Source organism: Neophocaena asiaeorientalis, unplaced genomic scaffold (genome assembly GCF_003031525.2).
Source record: "Neophocaena asiaeorientalis asiaeorientalis breed wild unplaced genomic scaffold, Neophocaena_asiaeorientalis_V1.1 scaffold87, whole genome shotgun sequence".
In the NCBI taxonomy this organism is placed as follows: Eukaryota; Metazoa; Chordata; class Mammalia; order Artiodactyla; family Phocoenidae; genus Neophocaena; species Neophocaena asiaeorientalis.
In genome coordinates, this window is record NW_020175432.1 from 3,728,116 (window position 1) to 3,747,265 (window position 19,150).

Genomic DNA, 19,150 nt, shown 5'->3' on the forward strand with positions numbered 1-19,150 from the left:
GTCTCAGGAGACCACCGTGCTCAGTCTTTCGGGGTGCAGGCCAGGACCCCGCTGCGCTGCATGGCTGTGACCCAGTGGACCCTCACTCCCGCACCTCGTTTCCTGTCTGCAACCCTCACTAGGGTGTCGGCGCCACGGTGGTGACACCCGCGGGGGTTGGAGACAGGACAGAGGGATCTCTCGGGCATGGGGGCCCAAGAACCGGGAGAACGGTGATGCATCCAGCTGGCCAGGATCTGGGCGGAGCTGGTGCGGAGGCGCACGGGAGTCAGAACACTGTGTCCAGGGATGAAACACTCTGGACAGAAGCTCAGATGCTGGTCATGGTGGCAGCTGACAGTGCGGGGTTAGGGCCGCGGTGACACTGACTGACGGGCAGATACAGTGCACCTGCTCAGGGCCCCGAGCTGTCCTGAGCCCAGGTTCATTTAATTCTCCCAACAGCCCAGCTCTAGCATCTTCATTCCCGGTGAGGGGAAGAGAGGAGGAGACAGAGGCAAGGTCCCACCCGAAGGCTGAAGCAGGGGAGGAACTGGGCGAGGAGACAGAGAGGGGCATCCAGGAGCCGGGGGACTTGCAGCGCCAAGCCTTGGGCCAGCAGGATTTCAAGAGCACGGACGCAGGAACGTGCTTGGGAAGTTTATCGTCTTTAACGACATTTCAGCTGAAAATGGTAGAACTTGTATTAACGGAAAAAGGTGCCAAACCAATTCCCAGTAAAATTCTGAGCTCACAACAGACTTAAATCAAAACCGCATGAAATGACACAGCAGAAGAGAGTGTGGAAGGCAGTGAGTGTCTGGGCGAGTTGGCACACGGATGGACAAGCGAGCAAACAGAGTAACAACCCGCCCAACTGCGCAGCTGCAGCCCTGCACCTGCGCGGTCACCATCGGCAGGAACAAATCTGGGAGTGGACGACATCGAAATTAGAATCGGTCCAAAACTGTAATGGGAGAATTTGTGCCAAGTCCTGGAAGAAACAATTCAGCCTTAACCATAAAATTACTGTAAAAAACACCAAACGGGGTTGGCAGAACGAGCAGTGTCTCAGCCCATTTCAAACCCCAGCTGACAAGCAAAAGACGGTACCGGTGTCGCCTGCCGTCAGCTCAGGGAGCGCTGTCTGCTGTCAGTTCTGGGTCTTCTGAGGAAACGTGAATTCCAGGGAACCAAGGCAGGTCACACCGTCCTCTTTTCTGCTCATCCCAACACTTAATTAGATGCATCTGAGGTGACCCTGCCGGGGTCTCCAATAGGTGAAGCGGTCGACATTCGCCTCACCTGCCAGCCGCCCCTGGCCTGAAAAGACAGAGACAGAGAGTCAGAGAGGGGCCGTGGGACAGATGACCCATCCGGCCCCCGCATCCCTGAGGCGGCCTAGAACATGCCGAGAACCGTGAGAGGAGCCAGGAGATGGGGCAGGGACAGAGGGGTCAGTCCTGGGTCACAGCTGGCCTTGCACACGAGTGTGCCTCCTTGGCAGGAACTGGCCTCCACTGGCCGGGCTCTGGCAAAGGACTGGCAGGGCACCGCAGCACACACTCTGAGGGTGAGGGAGACTCAGGCAGGCCCGGAGCTGACAGTGGTCCCCCAAACATCGTGGTGAGACGTGGTGAGCAGGAAGAGGCTCAGGAACCCAGCAGGACGCGGGCCTGGCTGGGAGTCAGGAGGGCAGCGCCCATGGCTGCGGGCATGTGGGCTCTGTCTGCAGGGCGGGGATATATCGGGCACGTGTGACCCTGGGATGTTTGTCCACAGGAGCCCCCCACAATGGAAACCACTACTATTGGTAGTGGTTTGCAGCCCACGAGAGCAGGGCCTGCAACTCACAAGCTCCCCTTCACCTTCCTCATTCTTTTTTATTTTATTTTATTTTAATTATATATTTATTTGGCTGCGTTGGGTCTTCGATGCTGTGCGTGAGCTTTCTCTAGTTGTGGCGAGCAGGGGCTACTCTTCGTTGCAGTGCGTGGGCTTCTCACTGCGGTGGCTTCTCTTGCTGTGGAGCATGGGCTCTAGGTGTGCAGGCTTCAGTAGCTATGTCTCGCAGGCTCAGTAGTTGTGGCGCACGGGCTCAGTAGTTGTGGCGCACGGGCTTAGTTGCTCCGCGGCATGTGGGATCTTCCCGGACCAGGGCTTGAACCCGTGTCCCCTGCCTCGGCAGATGGATTCTTAACCACTGTGTCACCAGGGAAGTCCCATTCATCTTCCTCATTCTTGAACTTTCCTTAACAGGCTGAACCCTCCTGCCTGCACCCTCTACCCCTTCCGACCCCACAAGGCCCAAGACCCTGCTCCTCACCCACCCATCCCGTTGCCCCCTCCCCCGCCTCAGCTATTACCTCCCATGTGTCCCAAGGATCTGCCACAGAGGACAGTGCTGGGCAAACAAATCAAGAGAATGCCTTCAAGGGCTGCCTCATCATGTGACACAGGGAAACTGAGAGGCCAGCGTTGCTCCGCCCACCCTCAGTCTGAAAGCAACTGGGACAAGGATACTGGCCTCAGGGGGACACACTCTGCCCTTGGATGGACACCCATAGGCCTATGATCCCAGAAGGAGAACATGAGTGGTGAGGGGAGGGGTCCACCCACAGGCCTGGGAGGTGACAGGCTGGGGCCCAGTGTGGGACTGGGAGCCAAAGGGCAGCTCAGGGCCAAGGAGATGGCTCCCAGCTGGGGTGACCTCAGCCCCTGAGACCTGCTCTCTGGAAGAGCATCTGTGCCTGTCCAGGGCAGGGGCCCACGGCACAGGTGGGTGTCCACACCACAACCCCAACCTTCCTGCTCACTATGTGGGGTTGACAGGACCCCATGTCACAGTCCACGGAACCCTCACCCCGATTCACTCTCACACGCTCACTCCTACTGTGCTCGAGGTGCTGAGCCCTGGGCAAGGGCAGAGCCGGACAGGTCTGGCCACTTGGTGGTGTCAGAGCATTTACTCTGCTCAGGTGCTCATTATGGGCTGTGGGGTTGCCACAGTGATGGGATGCGCACTGCCTGGCACCGGGAGGCATCCATTCCCTGAACCTTTAAGAGGGGCTGGGGGTAAACGGGTGGGGGGTCAACCCCAAAGGAAACAGGTGGACTGTGTAAGGCCCTGCCCACTCCCGCATGGCCTTGTCACACCTGCACCTGCGCAGCCTCTTCAGGACAACCCTGCGCGGGGGGTCAGGCCCCTGTGGCTGTCAGTGGGAGGCCGAGAGGCCCCAGGGACTGCGAGAGGGATGATGCCCTCTGATCCTGGCTGGCCTGGCACCTTGCCCCAAACCCTGAGAAAGTTCCTGAGGGCACATCCCGAGACAGCTGAGATCCATGGCTCATTTTCTTCCCAGATCTTCACTCTGGCCCAGCTCGCACGGGCCAAGGGGGCAGCCAGGATGGTGAGGCCATGGCATGAACGTGTTGAAGGGTCTGAGCCCAGTGGGGCTGTGCCTTCAGACCGTCAGGGCCTCGTCTGCCCACCCTTGCCTTCTCCTGGTGGGTACAGACACCGTCGGGGAGGGAGGGCTCCTTCCCACTAGGCAAAGCCCTCAGCAGCCATCGAGTCCTGTGAGGCGACACAGAGCTGGGCTCCCTGAGGTGGCTCTGCCAGCCTGCATTCATCCCCATGACGGACTGAGACACGGTCGAGATAGCCGGTCCCGAGGACCCGCCACCCACCTGGGCTCCACGTCAGCCCTATCACAGAGTCCGGGAGCCCACAGGTGTCCTTGGGACTGTGCTGGAGACTCACCTGGCCCAGAAGGCTGCCTTCCCCAGGCGCGGGCCGGAGGGAGGCCAGCGTCTGCAGGGTGATAAGTGTGTCACTGGTGCTGGTCCTCGGAAAGGGACCAGAGGACCAGGAGGTCCTGGAGGGGCGGGAGGGGTCAGGACCAGTGGGACCTACCAGACCCCCGGCCAGGAAGAGGCTGCGGAGGTGACTCCTACGGCTCCCTGCCCCTCCAGCAGCCCTGTGTGGGTGGGGAAACCAGACTTTTGGTAGGAACTTTCTGTCCCCACAGCATCTGCCCAGCCTGCCGGGATGTGTTGACTTCACCAGGATAATCACTAATGGGAACAGAAACCTCACAGTGTAAATAGAGAAAAGAGGCATACGCAGGGACCAGTCTGCTTCCCCAGATGCAGCTCAGTGGGCCCGGCCACATGGGAGCGACTGACCCTGGGCTGGGCAGCCTTACTGACTGGAGCTGGGCCTCAAAGGGCAGCTGGCCTGGCTGCCCGGGCCCCTGACATCGGTGGTGTCCTCTGCCATCTTACCTGTGTAAATGGTAGCCCCTTCTTGAAACTTCCCCATGTTCTTTTTATACCGGATTCTTTCGTTGCCAAACCAGTTGGAGACCTGTGGACAGGCAGAGATGGAAGTCACTGGAAAAAACTGACCTAGCGATGAGACGCGATGTGGACAGACAGCCGGGGGGGAACATCACTGAGTGACAACGCGTGGCCCTGGGGCTGGGTGAGAGGCCGGGACTGAGAAGGTGGCATTAATGAACTGTGGGCCCAGGGAAACGTCTGCAGTGTGTTGGTGACACCCTGGACCTGGCGTGGCTTATAGGAGAGGGGAGAGCTGGAAGGAAAACAGGCACGTGTGTGACACACTCAGAGAGACGAGTGTCTGCTCGCTGCGGCGGCAGGCAACAGACTGAATACTGATGCGGGAGACGCATCAGTAACCACATTTCTGGGAATGCAATTTAAGCAAAGCACACGGTCGAATCCAAAACTTATCAAAGGATAAGGACCACTTGACAGGGCAGGGGAAGGAGCTGAGCACTGAGCTGAGGGCCTGGTTTTAGTCCCCAAAGCCAGTTAGGAGGGAGCTGCAGTCACATGCATCCTGTAAGCAAGGGGCCGGCCCAGGGCCTAGAGGTCTGAGCCCAGCTCTGACTCCAAACCTGCACCAAGACCTCCAGGGCAGGGCTTCTCCCGTGGGTCACTCTCTGGGGGGCGTCCTGGGCACTGAGGGTGCTAAGCAGCACCCCTGGCCTCCACCCACCAGATGCCAGTAGTGTCCTCCCCGGCCCCCCACCCCCCCCACCCCACACCGAGAGTTATGATAATGAAAATGTCCCCTGGGGGCAGAATCGTCTGGGTGAGACCCTGGGCAGTGCCTTCCTGAGAGCATGGAGACATATCCCAAAGTAAGGCACCAGGCCCTGCAGTGAAAGGTATGTATTTTAATGAACAGAAATAAACAGTTGAGTTACGTGGCAGTACTGTGGATGGAGGACTTTTCTCCTCTAAAAACCTGTTTGTTTTTTTTTGTTTTTGTTTTTTTGTGGTACGCGGGCCTCTCACTGTTGTGGCCTCTCCCCTTGCGGAGCACAGGCTCCGGACGCGCAGGCTCAGCGGCCATGGCTCACGGGCCCAGCCGCTCCGCGGCATGCGGGATCCTCCCAGACCGGGGCACGAACCCGTGTCCCCTGCATCGGCAGGCGGACTCTCATCCACTGCGCCACCAGGGAAGCCCAAAACCTGGACTAAGTTTGCAGAAGAATGGCAGTGAGCAGTTTTCCATGTTGAATTCAACTGGCATTTTAGAGGGACAAAGAGCAAACTTCCCGTGCGGGTGACGGAGGGCGGCTGCCGGGGAGCTGGTCCGGGCCAGGGTCCACCCTCTCCACGGGGTGTGTCCCGACACCTCGTACAGGAGTGGGATGCCCTCTCCGCCAGCTGTAGCTCGGAGCCACTGGCCACTCCCTGCCCAGTCACTCTGGTCCCTTTGGCTCACACAGCTGCAGCCGCCTGCGTTTCTGCCCATGGCCCTGTCCATGGGCTCAGCTCTCCCGCCCTTTCCCCCTCGGGCCTCCTCACCCTGGAGTTGCAGCTGATCCTGTCCTGAAAACGTCTGTTGCCTCATCTGCAACACCCTTTGCCCTAATGGTGCTCTCCCTCCCCCGCTACTTCCTCCTTAGGCGAACCGCACAGCCTACACACATCTGTATCCCAAATTCCGAGCCCTCCCTCAGCTGTCAGACATTCCCAGCTGGAGGACCTGCCCGAGTGGGGAGGGGCTCCCAGCACAGAATTCTGCTGCTGGTGGGCGGGGTCTTAGGGCCCGCCCACAGAGCAGGAGTCACCGGAATGTGGCCGGTGCTTTTCAAACTTTTGTTTGCAACGAACCCTCTCCTGAGATAAAGTTGAGACCCAAGACCCATGTGCTCTCGGGGGGGTGCCAGGGCTTGAAGTGAATCTGGCCGTTTTCAGACAGCTGCTCACGGTGACAAACAAGCTGCCGTGCCTCCCACTTCTTTTGGGCCTCGAAGCCCCAGAGGTGCAGCCCTCACTTCAGCTCCAGCCAAGGTGCCGAAGACACCGCAGCGGTTCCAGGGTGAGTGAGGTCTCATGTGACCGGGACACCTGTGAGGCTTTGCTGCCTGTGTGACCCTGCGGGGTTCCTGAGTGCCCTTGTCCCCAAGTCACTGCTGGACTGGGCAGGGACCAGAGCAGAGGGTGGTGACAGAGGGCACAGGCTGACTGGGCTGGAAACTCAGCCCCTCCAACTGCACAGTGGGAGAGCCCTCCCTGCAGCCGGGGGCGGGGTGCCGTGCCCTGACCCCCACGCTGCCCCACGAGTGTGGCCTGGTCCTGCCTCTTGCTTGTGGGCTGCCTGCACTTACCGTTCCCACTTTAAAGCCTTCGGAAATATTTCTTGGGTTCTCATCTTAGCCCCGCCACCTTACCCCAATTCCAGTGAGGACAGTGGTGGTCCCGACTACCAAGGTTGCCCAAGGTTGTCCAGGTCCCTTCTCTGATCTGCACCACCATTCCCCCTCTGGAGCCAGATGTCATCTGTCTTGTACCCCCAGACACACACACTGGACTGTTTGAGAAACCGGAAGGCAATGCACGCACCTGAATTTACCCCAGGACAACTGAATCGGTACTTAAGCACAAGAGCTGCTCTATCACTTCCAGTCCTCATTTTCCTCCAAGTTCTTCTTCTTCTCCCAAGCTCATACCCCACCCCTCTTGCGCAACACAGCACATCCCTCTGTTAGGAGAATATTAAATCCTAACGACTACAATCCACTGAGTTCCTCATGATACACTCTGTGGTGTCGCCTCCGGGACCGCACACTCCACACCAGTCGCCTCAGCGAGTCCCCACACCTAGTGGGTGTGGCTTCCCGCCTGAGGCCCACGTTCATAGCCCAGACCCGGGACCTGAGCCCGGTCAGGCCAACTGGGAGCCTGCATACCCGGCTCCCGCCCCACACATTTCAGCAACTTCCCTGGGTGTCCTCCTCACTGGGCTGAACTTTCCCTCCCTTCTGGGTTCAGGGAGGTGTGGCAGGAAAGGACTGTCACCTGGGAGACGGTGATGCCACCCTTCCTGGGCAGCTCTTCTTTGGTTTCTTCACTGGGGTAAGGGTTGCTCACGTGGGAATAAAAATATTAATTCAGCACTTCCGTGGCTTGCTTGCCGAAGTTCTGCCACTTATGCCTGTGAAGACAGACAGCCTCAGCCGGGGATCGTACACGGGGCCTCATCCTCGTCTCTGATTCCCTAGAGTTGTAACAGCAGCAGCCAGCACTTCAGTCGCCTTCCAAGAGGCTGTGTGAGGGCTACGCCTGCAGCTGTGGCCACAGCCCCTGCACAGGCTTGGAGGCCCCCAGAACTGAGACCCAAGCCAGCGCTGACTTAGGTTCCTCTTCCTAAGAGCTGACCCTGGGGTCACAGGCCGGGGGTAGGTAGGGCCTGACCTGGCATCGAGGAACCTCGAGCGCAGGGTCATCACGGCCTCGCAGGTGCTCTCCTTCAGCTGTATCGGGACGCTGTTGAACTTGCCGTGGAGGATGCCCACCATGTGCTCGATCTCCTTGGGCGAGACAGGCCTTATCCTGCTCTGCTCCTGGAGAAGGCTGGTGACATGCGTGGTGAACTCACGGCAGGCCTGGGGTGGGGAGACAAATGCCAGCCGGTGACTACCCGGCAGGCTGTCCCGGAGGCTCCATGTGGGACCAGCCACCTGCCCCCCGAGGCTCCCACACAGGCTGGCTACGGAGAAGTGAAGGCAGAAGGCTTGCAGTAAAATCGGCCACCTTTGCTGTGAGACCAAGTGTGTGGACCCCCTGCTCTGGGCCACCAAAGGCAGGCAGTTAGCGCTCCACGTTTCGCTTTGACAAATGCGGATTCACATGACAGAAACTCTTCCATGCAGAAAGATCACCTGTTCATATTTCTCTAGCTCAGAGTGGTAAATCTGTCGGATCTGGGACAGCTTGGCCCTGTAGTCAGAGCGCTCAGGGCCATTGTCATTTGGACAGCCACCTGGTGTTGCTGTGCCGGCCACCGCCTGGGCTCCTCTTCGGTGCTTCTCCGGCCTGCACATGCCCTCGGCCAGCAGCATGTTATCCAGCTTTTGGAGCTGAGCGTCAGGGGGACCCTCTTCCGGAATGCCACGACTGTTCAACCCTGGGTAAGAGAGGAGACACTGAATCAGTGTCTGTTGTCGGAATAAAAACAACCACGACAGAGTGTTAGCACTGGCTTCGTGTCTGAACACTTTTCACGGAACCCTTGAGGGGAAAGAAAGACTTCATCTGATAACAGACATTGAGTAACCCCCGTGACGCTGGTCCAGGTGCCGTGCTTAGGAACCCAGTCCGGGTGGCGGGAATGCAGGGGGCACACCGATCACAGCTCACAGCCCACAGCTGGGTGTGTGTGGGGGCCCGCAGGGCAGGGGCGGGGTGGCACTGGGTGCTGGAAAGCCTGAAGCCCTGAACCTTGTCTTCAGATGGGAGAGGAAGCACGTTCCAGACACACACACTAGCACAGGCAGGGATACGAAGGCTAGTGGCTGCCTGGCTTCAGGCAAGGCCGTGCTGCTGTGCGTCTGAGACGGAGCCCCCCAAAACCGAGTTCCCTTACTGAGTTTGACTAGTTTCTCTATCTAAAACTTCATTCCTTTTCTTGTCCCCTTTGACCTCAGTCCTGTGCTATCTGAACACTAATCAGTCAGTCAGATGACTAAAATTGCTGTTGTTGATAACATCGTTAACTGCTAAAATTGCTATTATAGATATCGTCATTAATGTGCAAACTCAGGTTATGTCTCCAGGGCAAGATGAGCTAACAGACCCTAAGCCATGGACCCACCTGGTCAGCGAATCATAAACCAGAGACATCCTGATTCCCGATATGAAATGTCACAAGGTGATGATTAATTCCAGCCTCTCTGTTCTTCCCCTTAAAAAAAAACAAACCAAAAAACCCTCACTCAAAGACCAAGGTGGAGTAGATCTGAGGCTTGTCTCCCACTCCCTTGCTTGGCACCCTGCAATAAACACTGTACTTTCCTTCACCACCACCCGGTGTCAGGAGAGTGACTTTGCTTTTCAGAAGACTGAACTTTGGTTTGGTAACACATCTATTATGTCTGTTTGTGTTTCCTGTGTGTGTGTTGGGGGGAGGGTTGTTGCTATAAAGTAAAGAGGAAAAGACTGATCCAGAGGTGCCAGAGAAGATGAACTAACCCACCGAGAGATCTTTTTTAAAAAATACATTTATTTATTTATTTATTTATGGCTGCATTGGGTCTTCGTTGCTGTGCGCAGGCTTTCTCTAGTTGCGGCCAGTGGGGGCTACTCTTTGTTGCAGTGTGCGGTCTTCTCATTGCGGTGGCTTCTCTTGTTGCGGAGCATGGGCTCTAGGCATGTGGGCTTCAGTAGTTGTGGCTTGCAGGCTCTAGAGCGCAGGCTCAGTAGTTGTGGCGCATGGGCTTAGTTGCTCCGCAGCCTGTGGGATCTTCCCGGACCAGGGCTCGAACCCCTGTCCACTGCATTGGCAGGCGTATTCTTAACCACTGTGACACCAGGCAAGTCCCCCACGGAGAGACTTTAAGCGGAGAAACAAGATGATTGGCTTTACAACATGGAGAAGCCACCGCAGCTGGACTGAGAAGGTGACATGCTCGAGGGCAGGACTGGACGGGCAGTGGACGGGCAGGGGAGGCAGTGGGGGGGAGCTGTTGCTGTCCGAGGGGATGCAGGTCAGCTACAGGGCAGCCAGAGGGCGAGGCCCCAGAGTCTGTGACCACCAGATGTGGGCGTGAGAGAAAGGAAGAGGCTGTGACCACTCCCACATTCGCCCAGGAAGGTGCCATTTTTTCCCAAGTACAGCACACAAAGCAGCAGGCAGGCATGTGAAAAAATGCCATCAGCCTGGTCCCTGATCCAGCTAAGCATGAACGTCCAGGTGGCTGCGAGGCAGCTGCTTCCTGGGAGCTGGGGTTGAGCTGACCAGTTTGGGTGGGAAACATGTATTCATGAGTCATCGGCGTGTGGTGTGTGGGAAATCTGTACATATCCACCTGTACCTGCAGCTACGCCTATGAGAAGGCCATGCCCCTGAATACTAGAAAACCAGCATTTCAAGAACAGGCAAAGGAGGAGACGGAAAGAGTTTTCGGGTAGGTGGAGGAAAAACCAGAAGTAGTCACAGAGGGGTAAAAACATGGGCTTGGTCATTAGGGGAATGCTGTTAACCCTGAAAAAGCAGGGTAAGGTGGGGTACAGCCTGACTAGCAAGTTCCGGAGGAGCATGGGAGACAGGCAGTACAGGGAAGAGCCTGCTGCAGGGGTTACAGAGCGAGCTCAGGTCTGAGGAGGGTGGTCTTGCAGGATCTGTGTCTTCTTTGCTTTTTCAGTGACAGAAGAAACATCTGTGGCTACAGAGGAAAAAAGATTGGGGGGTGGTTCCTGATGGGAGGCAGGGAACGGAGAAGGAGGTAATGATATAGGATATCCATCTAGCTCTGACTTTCTGGAAAAACAAAGTTTAAAGTGTTTTCTTGGAAACAGGCTCTCAATACTATCAGCTACTAACTGACTCAAGTGCTCAAATAAAAATTGAGTTTAGGGAATTCCCTGGTGGTCCAGTGGTTAGGGCTCAGCACTTTCACTGCTGTGGCCCGGGTTCAATCCCTGGTCGGGGAACTAAGATCCTGCAAGCTACGTGGTGCAGCCAAAAAAAAAAAAAATTGAGTTTAATCCTATCATATGGATATTTACTCATTAATCACGTGCCCCTTTCTTGTTCCCTATGTAACAGGTTAACCTTTTCTGTCAAAAACTCACCAGTGAAAATTGAAGGCACTCAAGAGATATCCTTGCAGGAATTTTCTTCACATGCAGGGAGCTTTACCTCCTTACGTTTGGGGACCCTCAACTCACCCAAAGGAACCCCTGCCACTTAACTCAGTCCCACTGGGTTATAATGTGACTTTTTCTGAAAGAACTAAAGGAAAAGTGCCCCTTTTATCAGTTGCTGGCCTTCCAGTTCAGAGACCCAATTCTCTAACAACCTTACTTGGTCTTCAAGAAGTACCAGATGTAAACGCTGGGCACCCCTGGACAGAGTTGACCTGTGCTGCCTGACCCCCATAAAGGCCCACACCCTCCTAGCCACTCCTAACCCAGAGTAGATAATGGACGTCCTCCTCCCTCAGGCCCTCTGTTTGCAAATCCTATTGATTCAAACTCCATGATCAACCCACCATCCATCCCCTCCCTTAATGCCATCGCTGGAACCCTGCTGCGCTGACCCCTCTCCTGCCCTCCATGACCTGTGAGGAAATGCCTCCCCTCTGATCCACTGTGCACACCGGCAAGCCAACCACCGTCAAACACGGTGCTCATCATGCCAGTCTTCTGTTCAAAGACTTCAACCAGGGCCTGCGCCCACCTAAATTAAAGCCTAGACTCTGACACCTCGTACTCAGGGTCTTTCGTGACAGCCTTCCAAACCCACCTTCATGAACTTTCCCTCTGCTGGGCCCTTCATGGCCCTTTGCAGCACAGCAGATGCTCTGCGACCGTCTCAGGCTTACTCAGCAGCTCGTCCCTGAGCACCCGAGGTTGCGGCTGGGGCTCAGGAGTGACCCGAGAGGGACATACAGCACCCCGCCCCACCCCAGAGGGCCCCCAGCACACCCTGACTCCCGGGCTGGAGAGGCCACCTCCACAGCTTCCATCACAGCTTCCGTCATTACCATCAGGGGCAGGAGTGGTCCAGGCTGGACATGCAGTGGTGGGGACATGTGCACACCTGTGTGTGTTCATGCGTGTGTGACTCTGGGCCGCTCAGGGGTGCATGGCAGTCTTTCATTCTTTTTTCTTGGCCGTGCCACATGGCTTGTGGGATCTCAGTTCCCCGACCAGGGATTGAACCCGGGTCACAGCAGTGAAAGCGCCGAATCCTAACCACTAGACCACTAGGGAACTCCCCTTTCGTTCTTTTATTTATCCAACAGTAAGCATCTGAGAGTCTATCATAAGCCATGTACCCAACCAGGTGCTGGAGATTTTAAAAAATACACCAAAAAACCACGGGACTTACCGTCCTCAAATGAAAGCTCTCAAATTACAAAGAGAACACCATTTTCTCATGTCTCTTTACGGGGTATGTGTTGGTGTGGCCTTTCTTGGAGGGGAGGTTTGAAATGCCGATTAATGCAGAAAAAGCACATATCCTTTGATCTTGATCAGAACTCTGTTTTGCGAATTTACCCTACAGGAACACTGACCCCTGTAGATGCTGTACTTACAGGACACTCATGACCACCCCGTAACTGTGAAAAACCAAAACCACCCAAATGCCCATGAATAAGGAGACAATATGCCTGTCATACCCCAGGCCCTGTGGTGTTAACAGTGCGTATGTTATGACCATCGTTCATGAGCTACAAGCTTTGCTTCTTTAAAGCTGTATAGTTTAGCGAATGTATGTGTATGAGGAGAAGCGAAACTTAAAAAAAGTTACCCTGTGCCTTAGTCACCAGGACCGGTCCCAGCTGTGGACACGGCCACGCCGAGCGCCTTTGCCTTCTGTCAGCAAGCGGCCCCTCGCACGCGGCCCTGCCTCTCCCTCAGCACCGCGCGTCTGTCTCCCAGCACACTGTCCCTGCCTGATTATGGTCCTTAGACACTCGTTACCGTTAATTACAACAAGCTCATTTCCGGTCCCAGGGGTGCTCCTCAGCTCCCCTAGAGCCCTTGACTGGCAGCCGGGAGGCTTTGGAGACCAGCAGCTCAGCTCAGGGACACTGTCAGTTGGAGACACTCAGATGAGGTGGTGGGATCTAAAACAGAGGCACTTCCACCCAACCACCAAATTTCCTTATGTTCCCAATTTACTGTGGGTAAAAAACTCCAGTAAACCAATGTCTATGTGGAATAGGGCCTGTGAGGATGCAATTAAAGTCCAATGAGGGGCTTCCCTGGTGGCTCAGTGGTTAAGAATCCGCCTGCCAATGCAGGGGACGCGGGCTCGATCCCAGGCCTGGTAAGATCCCACATGCCATGGAGTAACTAAGCCCGTGCACCACAACTGCTGAGCCTGCTCTCTAGAGCCCGCGAGCTGCAACTACTGAAGCCTGCGTGCCTAGACCCCATGTTCCGCAATGAGAGAAGCCACCGCAATGAGAAGCTCACGCACCGCAAGGAAGAGTAGTCCCTGCTCGCTGCAACGAGAGAGAGCCTGCGCACAGCAACAAAGACCCAACACAGCCAAAAAAGTTCAGTGAGGTCATAGGGGTGGGGCCCTAATCCATAAGACTGTGGCCTTCTAAGCAGAGGAAGAGAGACCTCTTCCTTATTCCATTCCCCTTGTGAGGACACAGTGAGAAGTCATCTGTCTGGAAGCCAGGAAAAGAGCCCTTACTGGGAACTGAACCAGCCCCAGAAAATAGTAAACCAATGAGCAGCTGTGCTCCAATAAAACTTTATTTACCAACACTGTGGTCTGCAACCCTGCTCCACAGTATGCATGTCACAGAGCCTAACATGGGTCTGAGGAAGAACCTACATGCATGCAGGTCCGGGTAGGTCAGCACACCTCCGAATCACTGCCTTCAGCTTCCCCCCCTTCCTTGGAATCCCCTCTGGATCCTGCCCCTTCTCTTGACAGTTTTCCTTCTGTGGGTGCAGTATGAAGGATGAGATTTTTGCTTGTTTTGTTCAGTCCTAATCTAGATCAGGACTCCTTGAAAGGTAGTGTCTGGTTTGCCCTCCGTCTATGGAAAGGCCAACACAGACAGAGAGGTTGCACATAGAAACCTTTATAGCAATGTGACAGAGTAATTTCATGTCTGTTGAATCTAATGAGACTTTTGGGCTTTTTATTTGGCTGCTCCGTGTCTTAGTTGCGGCATGCGGGCTCTTAGTTGTGGCATGCGGGCTCTTACCTGTGGCATGTGAGATCTAGTTCCCTGACCAGGGATCGAACCCGGGCCCCCTGCGTTGGGAGCACAGAGTTTTAACCACTGGACCACCAGGGAAGTCCTGGGCTTATTCTTTTGTATGCTTGCTTCATTTTTCCTTTCCATGTCCTAGTTCATCTTGCTTGTATTTCGCACTGGTACTGGGCGGTGGTGAGCCCAAACCCTGTGGCCTGAGCAGACTGTGGCCGGGTCACTGCCGGAGGCTGTGGGTATGTCCTGGAGATGCCCAGGCCCCAGGTGCGAGCTCTGGGTGTGGGACAGTCCAGAAGTGACCCTCCTGACACACTTGTAGGATGCCTGCCTCCCTGTGCATCACTGCAGTCATCAGTCGTGGGACGGAGACAGAGCTGCCACCTGGAAAGAGCCTGTGAGGGTGTCCTGAGTTCCAGAGATGAGATGCTGAGGGAAAGCCCTGTGCACAGGAAAAAGGCTCACTGCAGGAGCTCCCATTGAGTGGACACAGAGAGGCTAAGTGAGGAGGAGGGGGCCAGGACCGGGTTGTAAAGGAAGAGCAATCCATTCTCAGGGGAAGATCTATTTAGTGAGGAAGCAAGGCCCCTGAAACCCCGAGGACGCCAGCTTGGTGGCATCACAAATGCGGCAGGAACCCAGACTGTGGGCGCTTCCCTCACAGAGAAGCAGCCCAGTTTCCCCAGCCCAGGAGTGAACACCTTAGCCGAGGCAACAGCATGGGAACATACCCCCAGAGACCCACCTGCCCGCCCACTCACCCCGCCTCTACCCAGGGCCCTGAGGGCCACATCTGTCTCTCTACGGCTGTGTGGAACAACCCTCTTCCCTAGGGACCGTCGCTGTCTTGTTCACTGCCTTGGCTCTGGTTCCTGGAACGTGCCTGGCCTCACAGAATCATGGCCCAGAAATAGGAACTTGTGCTAAGAAACCTCTCCTCAAAGGCCACCAGGACATTTTATGGACCAGTGCTACCAGGCCCTCAAGGAAGAGAGAGCCCCTTTCTGCAACAAACTGTTTCGAAGAAGAGACACGGAAAAAGCCACCCACTCACCAGACGGAGAACTCAGGGCGGGACCTCATGGGGAAGTCACATCCCAGCACATTCATGACCAGAGCCGAAAGGGCAAAACAAATGACCAGCAACCCGAAGTCAACAGCATCTGTGTGCATGTACATGCACAAACATATGAATCATAACCAAGAAGATTTATCTCTGAACATAGGAGCTTCCAAAATCTGTCAGTAAAAATCATCAACGCCAATGAAAATCAGTGTAAATGAATGTAAATGAAAACCTATCAACGTAAAGCATCACAGTAACCACAAGGAGAAAAACTATAGCTCAAAGGATGCAGAAAGAAACAAACTGAATGGGGCTTCCCTGGTGGCGCAATGGTTGAGAATCTGCCTGCTAATGCAAGGGACATGGGTTCGAGCCCTGGTCTGGGAGGATCCCACATGCCGCGGAGCAACTAGGCCCGTGAGCCACAACTGCTGAGCCTGCGCGTCTGGAGGCTGTGCTCCGCAACAAGAGAGGCCACGATAGTGAGAGGCCACGATAGTGAGAGGCCCGTGCACCGCGATGAAGAGTGGCCCCCGCTTGCCACAACTAGAGAAAGCCCTCGCACAGAAACGAAGACCCAGCACAGCCAAAATAAATAAATAAATTAAAAAAAAAAAAGAAACAAACTCATTCAAACAACACCCATTAATGATAAAAACCCTTAGCAAACCAGGAACAGAAAGAACCCTCCTTAACCTGACAAGGGGCATCTCCCTAAACCACACACACACTTGGACTTACTGGGGACCCTTTAGAGGCACTGCTTCGAGTGAGACACGGGCAAGCTCTGTCCTGTAGGTGTTGGTCGAGCGGATGGGACCAGAGCCCGGGAAGGGACAGACGGGCAAGGTAAAGAGGGGAGATGTCACCCACTTGCAGGTTGAAGGGCATTCTTGCGTGACTGGAGTCACCCGGGGATCACCGATGTCACCGACAACTCCCCCCTCCCCCTCCCCCTTGCCCCTAAATTGGCCCCCAGGTGGGGTTGGTGCTGAGCAATGGCATTCTGACCAGCTGGCCACCCGCACCGTCAAGGGCCCTTTAAATGCTTGTTTCCGGGGAAAAAGAGAACTGCCTGCATTTACCTTTGAGACGACGTCCCCCAGGTCAGTTTTTTAAGCAACATTCTAGATGAAGCCATGTTTTAAGTCACTGGACTTTCTCAGTCCCACAGGACTTTACAAGGAATATCCCTTTAGCAAACTCTCATCGGTTTCTGAAATCACAGCTGACATGCACATTAGATATTCATCAGATGGCGGGAGTATAACACTATGCAAATTCCTATCAATTCTAATTAATCCTTAATTAAAATACATCACAACCTAAGTGCTGAAACCTCAACCAAATATGCAAATTAATTCTCATTTCAATATACTTTTGCATTTGTTAATTTAAGGCCTGCGATTCTGTCATAAACTACTGTATGAACTGCTGATGCTCTGTAAAAACGGCATGCAGTTTGCCTAGGTTTTTTTTTCCTGTGGCAACAGGGCAAAAGGAAAAGACAGCAAAATGCTGTAATAGAAAATGCAGCCAAGTAAAACGTCTAGAAAATTAGTCCACGCTCTCCTGTGAGGCTTTGGGAACATTTAAGAGCAACAGCTAAGGAAAACAGCACTTATGGATGGCTTCTGTCTATATTAAACAATCTTATTTCTCATCCAAAGAAATGCTTTAATTTCAACCGAACAATATCTAGCAGCTTCCGAAGCTGGGCTACCGTCACCCAAAGGTACGACCTTTATTTTGCCGAGTCCTGCACAGGGAGGTGACCAGACCAGCAACACGCACAACCATGTCCTACCCATTCCCAGGCTGGAAATCAGACTTTTAGGCCCTCCAAGGCCCTAACTTCCCTAAGAGGGATTGTCCCAGGGACTGATGACAGTTCTAGGTGACAGTAAAAAGGAGCATTTTCTGTTAAGAGAGATCAGTCACTTTCACACCATCACCAAGTTTACTGATAGCTACTGTATGCCAAGCCCATAACAGGGTTGGGACACTCTGCAGGCACGCCTGTGCTTTTGCGGGTAACAGATGCTGCATGAAATTAACACATAGGATAATTTCAGTGGATGGGTAAGCCCTAAGAAGAAATCTGAATAGGGTAACAGATGCTGCAAGAAAGTGCTGCTTCACAAGAATCTGTGTGCTAAGGCCTTAAGCTATGGGCCCCCAACTGAAATCCTTCAGTCCTTGATTGGTTTTTATAACAGCTTTGTTGAGAAATAATTCATGCGACATACAACTCACCCATTTCCAGTGAATAACTCAGTGGGTTTCAGTACATTCACCAGGTTGTGGAACTACCACCTAACTTTTCACTACCTCAAAAAGAGATCCTGTCCCTGTTAGCAGTCACTCCCCACTCCCCACCCCAGCCCCTGGCAACTGCTAATCTCTTTCTCCCTCTTCTGGACATTTCACATAAATGGAACCACACACTATTGTGGACTTTTGTGTCTGGCTTCTTTTATTCAGAATAAAGGTGTTTTTTTTTTTTAATTGAACTATGGCTGATTTACAATGTTTCGGGTATACAGCAAAGTGATTCCGTTTATCTATATCTGTATCTATATCTTTTTCAGATTCTTTTGCGTTATATGTTATTACAAGATATTGAATATAGCTCCCTGTGCTATACAGTAGGGCCTTATTGTTAGCATAAAGTTTTTTTTTTTCTTTTAAAAATTTTATTTATTTATTTATTTTTGGCTGCATTGGGTCTTTGTTGCTGCGCATGGGCTTTCTCTAGTTGCGGTGAGTGGGTGGCTACTCTTTGTTGCAGTGCACGGGCTTCTCACTGCCGTGGCTTCTCTTGCTGAGGAGTACGGGCTCTAGGCGCGCAGGCTGCAGTAGTTGTGGCTCACGGGTTTAGTTGCTCCGCAGCATGTGGGATCTTCCCGGACCGGGGCTCGGACCCGCGTCCTCTGCATTGGCAGGCGGATTCTTAACCACCGCACCACCAGGGAAGCCCTAGCATAAAGTTTTTAAGGTTCATCCATGTTGCAGTTTGTGTCAGAAAACTTCATTCCTTTTTATGGCTGAACAACAGGCCATTGTACAGATGGACCACATCTTGTTTCTCTAGTCATCATCATGGACATTAGATTTTTTTCATAATCCTTGATTTTCTATTTGTTTATACTAATCCACCTATCTGTCCAATAGAACTTTCCCAATGATGGTATGTTCTAGATCTGCACTAATATGGGAGCCGCTAGCTACATGTGGCTACTGATTACTTGAGATGTGGCTAGTGTGGCTGAAGAACGCCTTATTTAATTATACTTGATTTTAATTAATTCAAATGCAAATCACCCCTGTGGGATGGGCCACAGTCAATAGCGGCAGAGGAGCTATTATGTAGGCTGATCAGAATCGGAGGCTTGATTCATGAGTCACCTGGAACCTGTGGAGCCGAGAAAGGACACTCCAAGCAACCTGAAAAATAACCCTCCAGCTCTAGGAGATCCGCCGCCTGCGTGGCCACAGCGAAATACCGCACAGGGGTCTCAGCCCCAGGGCCAGCCAAACACAAAAGGGATCTGAATTCTGGAAGAAGTCACACATTGGCCCGAAGGGTAGTCGTTGGACAGACCCAACCAGAAAGCTGACGCTACTGACCAAGATGTTGCAACTGCAACAGACCTGAGTGGCAGAGGAGGAAGGGAAACGGAGGTAAAAAAAAAACCGCTGGATTACTTATGCCTGAGAGCTCCCAGCCAGGCCCAGGAACAGTGGTGAGGAAATAGGAGGGCGGTCCTTTGTGTGAGAGTTATTACATCCACTTCCCCCACGGCAGCTGCCCGTGTTCCTTGGCCCAAGAGCAAGGCTGGTGGGGCTGGGACTTCTCACTCCTCAGAAACAAAGT

General features: G+C 53.9%; 1 protein-coding gene and 1 non-coding gene across 2 annotated transcripts in view; one reads left to right on the plus strand and one right to left on the minus strand.

Annotated features, from left to right (window-relative positions):
* Nucleotides 1-1,016: 1,016 nt before the first annotated feature.
* PBX4 (PBX homeobox 4) overlaps nt 1,017-19,150 on the minus strand; it is a 35,225-nt gene continuing 17,091 nt past the window's right edge. Inside the window, 6 exon segments of the mRNA XM_024767482.1 lie at nt 1,017-1,302; nt 3,743-3,857; nt 4,188-4,348; nt 7,321-7,456; nt 7,717-7,907; nt 8,184-8,428. Coding sequence (XP_024623250.1) covers nt 1,216-1,302; nt 3,743-3,857; nt 4,188-4,348; nt 7,321-7,456; nt 7,717-7,907; nt 8,184-8,428 — 935 coding nt within the window. The 3' untranslated portion in view covers nt 1,017-1,215.
* Nucleotides 10,882-10,953, plus strand: TRNAE-UUC (transfer RNA glutamic acid (anticodon UUC)). Its single transcript has one exon. It is a non-coding gene; the product is annotated as a tRNA-Glu (tRNA).